At 38.8% G+C, this 9,556-nt stretch overlaps 1 protein-coding gene across 1 annotated transcript in view; it reads right to left on the bottom strand.

The window, feature by feature from the left end:
• LOC106872114 (serine/threonine-protein kinase Nek11) overlaps positions 1 to 9,556 on the bottom strand; it is a 51,296-nt gene that overhangs the window by 6,565 nt on the left and 35,175 nt on the right. Inside the window, exons 6-7 of the mRNA XM_014918980.2 lie at positions 5,313 to 5,391; positions 2,459 to 2,493 (exon numbers count right to left, since the gene is read on the bottom strand). Of these exons, the coding sequence (XP_014774466.1) occupies positions 2,459 to 2,493; positions 5,313 to 5,391 (114 nt within the window). The remainder of the gene's footprint in view (positions 1 to 2,458; positions 2,494 to 5,312; positions 5,392 to 9,556) is intronic.

Raw genomic sequence — 9,556 nt, 5'->3', positions numbered from 1 at the left:
CATCTATCCATTCTGGTTGTTAATTTTTCTCTCATTCCTGCTCGCCTTCGCACCTCCTCATTCTTCATCCTGTCCATCCATGTCACACCAACCATAGCCCTCAAACATCTCATCTCAAACACATCTAGCCACCTCCTTTCTGCCTCTCTCAGCCCCCATGTCTCTGTACCATATAACATTGTCGGCACAATCACGCCCTCATACACACCTCTTTTCACTTTCATACTCAACCTTTTACCTCTCAGCATACCTTTCACAACTCCAAGTCTCCAAGTATCTTACTCTCCTCCCTCACTCTATATCCCATTTCCTCAGCCAACCTCCCATCAGCCATCACATGTGATCCCAGAAACTTAAAAACACTCACCTCCTCTAACAGCTCACCATTTATATTCACATCCATCCTACTAGCCATTCCATCTCTCAAACATCTCATCACCTTACTCTTAGCTACATTCACTTTCAGTTTCCTCCTCTCAAACACTCTTCCAAACTCTACCTCCAGTCTCTTCAGTTGCTCTTCCGAACCCACCACCGGTGCTGTATCATCAGCAAACAACTGACTCACCTGCCATCTTTCTCTATTTTCTCCCACCATTTGAGCTCCCCTACAAGGGTTCTAGCATTCACATCTCTCACCTCATCATCCATATATAAATTGAACAGTCATGGAGATATCACACAACCCTCTTAACCCCACCTTCACCTTAAACCACTCACATACTTCACCACCTACCCTAACACACACCCTACTTTCTCTATAAAATCTCTGTACAGCTTTCAAAAATCTACCATCTACTCCATACAACTGCAACACCTGCCACATTGCATCTCCATCCACAGTCATATGCTTTCTCTAGGTCCTGGGTATGACTCTAAACTACATCCAGTAGTTAGACGCTGGGGCCCTGGTTTCAGAGTTTGAGGAGTGTGGAACCACCTTTTAGCCACTATTATTCCCAAGTCTACTCTGGCCCAGAGTGGTAGCATCTGTAAGGGTCTCAGCTATGGATTAACTAGCAAAACACCCCTGCGGCTAGGGGAAGAGAGACCGGTAGAATGCAGTTGCTGTATTCCCTGTGTGTCGTAAGAAGCGACTAAAAGTGGCGGGAGCAAGGAGACTGGGAATCCACTCCTAGAAATTTTTGCTCCTAAAAAGACATACATATTTCTATATCTATCTATCTACACACACACACACACACATATATGTATATATGCATATATATATATATATATATATATATATATATATATATATATATATATATATGCATGCATGTGTGTACGTGTATATATGTACATACACACATACATATATAATATCAAAATTTGAAAGTCTACTCTGAGTTTTGTCCTAAGCTGTGCTGTTCATAATTATTCTTGTCTGTCAGACGAACACACAATACATTGAGGTCCATATCAGATAACGCTTGCACTATGTAAAATATGTTTTTGATATACTTCACAACTCTTATATTACGACCTCACACACACACACACAGACAAAGAGTGACAAAAAAGATTTCATTTACAATCTGATTGTTACTGAAAATTTTTCTAGTGATTTTGAAGTGGCTTATTTCACAGTATTAGGACAATTTAAACTTATAAATTGCAAGGTACTAAAACTGAAACCATAAATATATCCAGCACAACTGCCTATCTTTCGCACTTCACTCAATTACCTGATAACATCAATTTAAATACAGCAGTCAATAAAACCTAGTATAAAAACCAGGATGTAAATTGCCTCACATTTGCGGGTTTTACAATTTTGTAGAGTAAAGGTATTGTCAGTTTTTTTAGTTTTTACCTGTCGTGTTAGTGGTAGCTGTAGTGATGATGATGATCAGGGATGGTGTTGGCGTTGGTGGTGGTGTTGGTGGTGAAGGTAATGATGATCGATGGTAGTGGTGGTAGTGGTGATAAGCAAAGGTGGTGGTGATGGTGGTGGTGGTGGGAAGGTAATCATGATGAGAGGTGGTGATTACAGTAAGGATGATAATAGTGGGGAGGTAATGGTGAAAGTAGGGGTGGCCATGATGACGAAGGGTGATGTTGTTGTTTAGCCCCAGGTCAGCCCTGATCAAGAAGACCCATGATCAAAGCCATTCTGGTCATGAATATCCTGTCTTTTTCATATGTTCAGGGAACCCAGAATCACATTATCCAATATATTTTCTTCAGATAGCAGGTTGTGATTTGAGGGAGACTTGGCAGCTATTTCTAACAGATGAGTGACCACCTAGAGGCTCTTATAGTGGTGGAGGTGGTGGTAGTGGTGGGGTGGTGGTAGTGGTGGGGTGATGGTGGTGGTAGTGGTGGGGTGATGGTGGTGATAGTGGTGGAGTTGTGATGAAGGTGGTAGCAGTGGTGGTGTTGATGATCATGATGATGATCATGATGATAATGGTGGTAGTAATGATTAATTAATTAATTAACTAATTATACTTACACTTTTCCATCAATTTTGCATTCAGCATTCATTTTCTGCAAGAAATTTAAAGACAGTAATAAAGTAAGAAATTGAGAATCAATTTATAAATGATTCTTAATCAACAGTTAAATCATAAAAAATATAATAATAAAATATGCTAATAAAGACATAAATTATATTTGCAAATTTATATAAAAAGATAGGTTAATAACTTAAAATTATTTCTAACTAAACAAAAAAGAGAAAATACAATCATACTCTTTACTCTTTTACTCTTTTACTTGTTTCAGTCATTTGACTGTGGCCATGCTGGAGCACCGCCTTTAGTCGAGCAAATTGACCCCAGGTCTTATTCTTTGTAAGCCTAGTACTTATTCTATCGATCTCTTTTGCTGAACTGCTAAGTTACAGGGACGTAAACACACCAGCGATGTTGGTGGGACAAACACAGACACACACACACATAAATATCATCATCATCATCATTGTCGTTTAACGTCCGCTTTCCATGCTAACATGGGTTGGACGATTTGACTGAGGACTGGTGAAACCAGATAGTTACACCAGGCTCCAATCTGATTTGGCTGAGTTTCTACAGCTGGATGCCTTTCCTAACGCCAACCACTCCGAGAATGTAGTAGGTGCTTTCTTTCAGTTTCCCTCTACCAAATCCACTCACAAGGGTTTGGTCAGCCCGAGGCTATAGTAGAAGACACTTGCCCAAGGTGCCACGCAGTGGGACTGAACCCGGAACCATGTGGTTCGAAAGCAAGCTACTTACCACACAGCCACTCAAAACATTTATGACCATATTTCTGTTAAAATACACTGCTTTTGTTTCAATTAATTTTAAAACAACGAAAATTTTAATAAAATTTCTCCTTATTAAGCTGATGTTTAGAACATAAATTAGCATCAAATTTTGATGGAAGGTTTTAATTTAGAATATATTAAAACAGGAAGTTTGTATCATAGAGCCAGGGGTAGTCTCAGGGAATTGGTATCATATGGGCTAAATGAGCATTTGGGACATATATATATATTGTGTTGAGTGAAAAGTTTTGCAATATTTTGGTAACTTATTTGCTTTATTTGTCAAGTTACAACAAAAGCAGTCAAGCATTCAAAGTAGAGGCCATCATGTTGCACCGTCTCAAGCAACCTTTCTGCCAGTTCCTTGATCCCACCCTGATTCCAGTTCTTGTCCTTCAAGGTGAAGAACTTCTTCATTGAAGCTTTCATTTCCTCTTGGGTGATGAGGCATTGTGAGTACAAGAAGTGCTTCATGAATCAGAACAAGTGACCACCCAAGGGGAATATTTTTCCACAATTCTAATATGCATAAGCAGTGGTTAAGTAAGGGCCAATTTCCAGAACCTGTTGCCAAACGTGAGCATTTCAAACACAAAGTGATGCTCTGTGTCTGCTGGATATCATCATCATCATCGTTTAATGTCCGCTTTCCATGCTAGCATGGGTTGGACGATTTGACTGAGGACTGGCAAGCCAGAAGGCTGCACCAGGCTCCAATCTGATCTGGCAGAGTTTCTACAGCTGGATGCCCTTCCTAACGCCAACCACTCCGAGAGTGTAGTGGGTGCTTTTATGTGTCACCAGCACGAGGGCCAGTCACACGGAGGGATAATTCACTACAAGTTCATTCCAGATGGTTGCACCGTCAATGCCAACCTGCATTCTGAACAGCTGGAGAGGATGTATGCCATTGTGCAGCAAAAATGCCTGGTACTGGTAAACAGAAAGTGAGCTCTTCTGCAGTAGGACAACACAAGACCTCATTACTCCTTGAACAACCTGGAATAAACTCCAAGAACTTAAGGGAATCAAACTGATGCCACCCCTAGTATATAATCTGGATCTAGCTGTCTCGGATTATTACTTGTTCCAATTCATGACTCATTTCCACCACTCAAAACACTTCATCAACCAAGAGGAGATGGAAGCTTCAGTGAAAGAGTTCTTCACCTCAAATGACAAGAACTGGTATCAGAGTGGGATCAGAGAACTGGCAGAAAGGTGGCTTTCAGCAGTGCAACACCATGGCCTCTACTTTGAATGCTAGGTTATTTAGTCTTTTCTTTACAATATGTTTGTTGAAATGCACTACCTTTGTTTCCATAGATTTTGAGAATAATGGAGAATTTTGTAAAATAACTTTGACATTACTGAGCTGATGTTTGAAACATAAATTAATATGAAATTTTGATGGAAAACTTTAGTTCAAATCATTTTATTATATTTCTGTTGAAATTGTCTTTACATGAATTAATTTAAAAAGTAATGGAAAACTTAATAAAATTGTTTTGTTGGTATTAAGTTAATATTTGAAATATAAATTAACATGAAATTTTAATGGGAAATTTTAATTTAGACCACGTCAACCCTTATGTCACCATAATTCTGTTGAAATACAGTGCCTTTGTTTCAAATAACTTTAAAAATAATGAAGAATTTCATTAAATAATTCTATCATTATTAAGCTGATATTTGAAACATAAATTGACATGAAATTGTGATAAAATGTTTTCAATTGAAATCACTTTCAAACAAGTTTGTATTATAGAACCAGGACTGGTTTCAGACAGGTTGGTATCAAAAGGGTAACACTTAACTGGCCTCAAGCTCACCAGTCATGATAAGCTTGGTGATGTTAAATTATTGTAATTGTTTTAGAAATATATGAAATTTCCAGGACAAAGAGGCAACAACTTTCTGATTATCAAATCCAAAGAAACAGTTTGGATTCTCATGACACATGCACACATGCATGTGCATGCATGCACATACACACATGCAGATGCGCACACACACATGCACCCCCATAAAAAAAATTTAAAAAAACAAATGTACTAACAGGAAAATGTTGACAAATAAAAGGCATTTTCAGGATATCTCTGGCTGATGGTCGTTCTGCTGGGTTTTTCTTCAACATTCTATAAAAGAGAAAAACAAGAAAGGAATGTTTAATTTCTTGAGAATTTTGCTATGATTATAAAATACATCTTTTAATGTTCAAACCAAACCTGTTCAAAAGACACATAAATAAGAATCAAAAGAGAGTGGAATCAAACTTAGCTAACTTTTTGTGTCTGCATCCATTTTATTTAAATATCTAAACATATTTATTCTTCATTTAATTTTAGGTTTCATCTAAAAATATAAACTTAATTGTTGAATTTATTGATCATAAAAGAAAAGAAAAAAGCAGTGATTCCTACAATCCCTTTTGTAATCATTTTTCTGCCTTTTCTTTTGATTAATTTTGAAAACAATGAGAAATTTAGTAAAGTAACTTTGTTATTATAAATGCAGGTATGGGTGTGTGGCTAAGAAGTTCAATTTGCAACCACATGGTTTTGGGTTCAGTCCCACTATGTGGTAACTTGGGCAAGTGCCTTCTACTATAGCTCTGGACTAACCAAAGCCTTGTGAGTAGATTTGGTAGACGGAAACTGAAAGAAGCACATTATCTATGTAAGTGTGAGAGTGTGAGTGTGTGTAGGTTTGTGTCTCTCAGGTTTGACACTGTGTGGCTGTTGTAAATGACTAACTGCCACAGTCATACAAGCAGAATCATTCATTTTCAATATTCTGTGAAATCATGTCTTGCCATGGGGAAATAGGAATTTCAACCATGTTTCGTGGTCTGCTACCACAACAGCTCCTTTATAGAATCCAGTTAGCTCAAGACATCATCAGGAGGAACCACGTCCGGTTTCGGCCCCTACTCCTCTACCGTTTTGACGTGGTGGGGCCCCCTCCTTTCGGAGGTGTCTTCAGCTCTGGTGTTGGGTGCATGTCTTCTTTCTTCTATTCCCTGACCTCTTCGATGCAGCATCAACGAGTATCAGCATCCGACTGACTGTCTTGTCAAATTCCCCTTTTCATACCTGCTGCTAGGTTCCAGCAGGCTGCCCCAGCAAGTTGTCACGTGACACTGTCTAAATTTCCCGCTGCTAGAAATTTCCCTTTGCTTGAAAATAGGTGAAAATTAGCATCAGGAAGGGTATCCAACTATAGAAAATCTGCTTCAATAATAAGGCTAGAACATAAATTAGCATGAAATTTCAAAGTAAGGTTTTATTTTAAACATATATTGTGGAGCATTCTATCCACTCTTTTGAAATAATTAATTCAGGTGCCATTCATTGTTGTATTTATACACATAAGATAAGTACTTGGTAAGCTAAGTCTGTGATTTACATTTCACTTCATTAATGAATTTGTAGCCATTTTGCTCCATTAATGAATTCAGAAGAGATAATCTAATTATTGTTTCATTTGAACAGTAGTAAATTAACAGTTGCAGGGAAGTAATTCCTGAAGGCCCGGGTTCTGATGGAGAGGGCTTTAATACACAGAGTTGGCATTATAGAATGAAGGGTAATTCTAGGTGAGTTGGTATCAAAAAGGAGTGTTTTTGTTGAAAAATATGCAATGTAAACCTTGTGCGCTTTTTCTCATGTAATCAAAACAATGTTAGATATTTTATTCTGTATTGATTTTCAGCACATGCAAATATTTAACTAACTATTCTATCACACTCGCTGCCAAAATCTTAAAGGCAAAGGAAACAGCCATTAACAACATTCTCCAATACTTTGAATCTTTCTCCCTCCTTAACCCTTTAGCATTCAGATTACACATTTATACACATTGTTTTGTATTAATCCTGCATTATCTTGTAGCTTTGAGATTTTGATGACATCAACATCATCATCATCATCATCGTTTAACGTCCGCTTTCCATGCTAGCATGGGTTGGACGATTTGACTGAGGACTGGTGAACCAGATGGCTACACCAGGCTCCAATCTGATTTGGGAGAGTTTCTACAGCTGGATGCCCTTCCTAACGCCAACCACTCCGAGAGTGTAGTGGGTACTTTTACATGCCACCAGCACGAAGGCCCGTCAGGAGGTACTGGCAACGACCATGCTTGAAATGGTGTATTTTTCGTGCCACCTGCACTGGAGCCAGTTCAGCGGTACTGCTTATTTTCAGAATGACATTGTAAGATAGGGGTGAGAGGCTGAATCTGTCTGGTTTGAACATAAAACAGGTAGTATATTCCAGTTGGACATGGTTGGTTTAATTGCTAAATGGTTAATGATCATAAAGCCAGGCCTCACTCTCCTATGTCATTCAACAGTGCACTATTGTCCTTGAGAAATTTAACAGAAGCAATATTGTTGGTCTTGATATCAAAAGAATATTTGACCATGTTTGGTATGCTAAAATTGCCCACCTATCTATCTTTCATCTCTTGGATCAGTGGCCCCTTGTCAGATTGCACTATCATGGTATGTATTTATGGAGCATTCTCTGGTCCAAATTCTATTAACTCTGCTGCATCCCAACGTTTGGTTTTGTCCTTACATTTTTCCTCCATCCAAGCATCATCCACATGCAAATTAGACCCCATGCCAAACCCACACAGGTTCCTTAAACATAATCATCATCATCATTTTAATGTCTATTGTCCACGCTGACTTGGGTTGGATGGTTTGATTGGATCCACCAAACCAGAGGACTGTGTTGAGCTCCAGTGTTTGCTTTGGCATGATTTCTAAAGTTGGATGCCCTTCCTAACACCAACCACTTTACAGAGTGTACTGGATGCTTTTTCCATGACACTGGTACTAATAAGGTTGCCAAATAACTCACAAAACAAACAAAAAAACCCTGGACTGAGTGGGGTTGTAATATAGACAGAGGTGGCTTTATTCCAGATGACAAGAGGTTAAAGTATGATAGAGGGACAGGCACAGGTGTCTTGCTGCAGAGGAAATATATGGTGACCTTGCATTATATAAGGATAAGTGGGGGAATCTGGAAGGAAGTCAAAGATGGTGGTGATAAAGTGTCAGAACACACTTTCAAGGTATAGGAAGGTGAGTGTAAGAGAGAGAGAGAGAGAGTACAAACAGAGAACTTCAAAACATCTTATGCCAAATCCACAATGGCTCCCTGAATAGAGACTTCAAAATAATCTTGCAATGAATACCAAATTTATTTTCTTCAACAGTACAATGACACAATCACCTCAAATATCCCTGAACGTGAATAGCATGCACTGAGAACACTCCCTAAACATGAATAGTACTCTTTTCTCTAAACATGAACAGCATGCAATTAAAACCCTCAATGTCATTACAGATGCTAGGCCTCACCACCAATGCGGATCTCTTTTGATACTTACATCCACAATATTGTAAAGACTAGCCTTCCACCTCAGATCAGAAAATACTTCAGTCCACTAAAACTACAAAGCCTCTACAACACTCAAGTTAGACCACAATAGAGTACTGTTATCATATTTCGGATGGTGCTGCTACTACATATACAGACCTCCTAGACTGCATTCAAAATGAAAAGCTGCTCAACTGAATAGCATGAAGTTGTTCACCAACACACTCCATTCTTTGGTCCACAAACATTTTCTCTCTGTTTTTTTCTGCTCCTATTATAGTGGTTTCTGCTTCTCAGAACTTGCCTGTCTTGTGTGACCACCACTTAGGCACTCCTAATTCACTCATTTTCCATCTTCTCATGATCTATATTGTGTCCAATCCTTCCAGATCTTTCACTATTATACCCAGTCTTCTCAGCCAGAACACTGGCCTTCAGAAATTATCTCCCTGTAATTGTTGACTTAATCTGTTGAAGAGAAAAAATAACAAGATTATCTCACCAGTCTCAAAGGGCTTGCTAAGACAATGAGTATAGCTCCTCCTTCCAGACCAATCAAAAAAAATCTATATAAGCACTGGAGTGGCTGTGTGGTAAGTAGCATAGCTTGCTTACCAACCACATGGTTCTGGGTTCAGTCCCACTGTGTGGCACCTTGGGCAAGTGTCTTCTGCTATAGCCTCGGGCCGACCAAAGCCTTGTGAGTGGATTTGGTAGACAGAAACTGAAAGAAGCCCGTCGTATATATGTATATATATATATATGTATGTGTGTGTGTATATGTTTGTGTGTCTGTGTTTGTCCCCCCAACATCGCTTGACAACCGATGCTGGTGTGTTTACGTCCCCGTAACTTAGTGGTTTGGAAAAAAGAGACCGATAGAATAAGTACTAGGCTTACAAAGAAT

This window comes from Octopus bimaculoides, chromosome 4 (assembly GCF_001194135.2).
Source record: "Octopus bimaculoides isolate UCB-OBI-ISO-001 chromosome 4, ASM119413v2, whole genome shotgun sequence".
Lineage (NCBI taxonomy): Eukaryota > Metazoa > Mollusca > Cephalopoda > Octopoda > Octopodidae > Octopus > Octopus bimaculoides.
The sequence above is the reverse complement of the archived record's forward strand: the minus strand, read 5'-3'. Positions and strand labels throughout refer to the sequence as shown.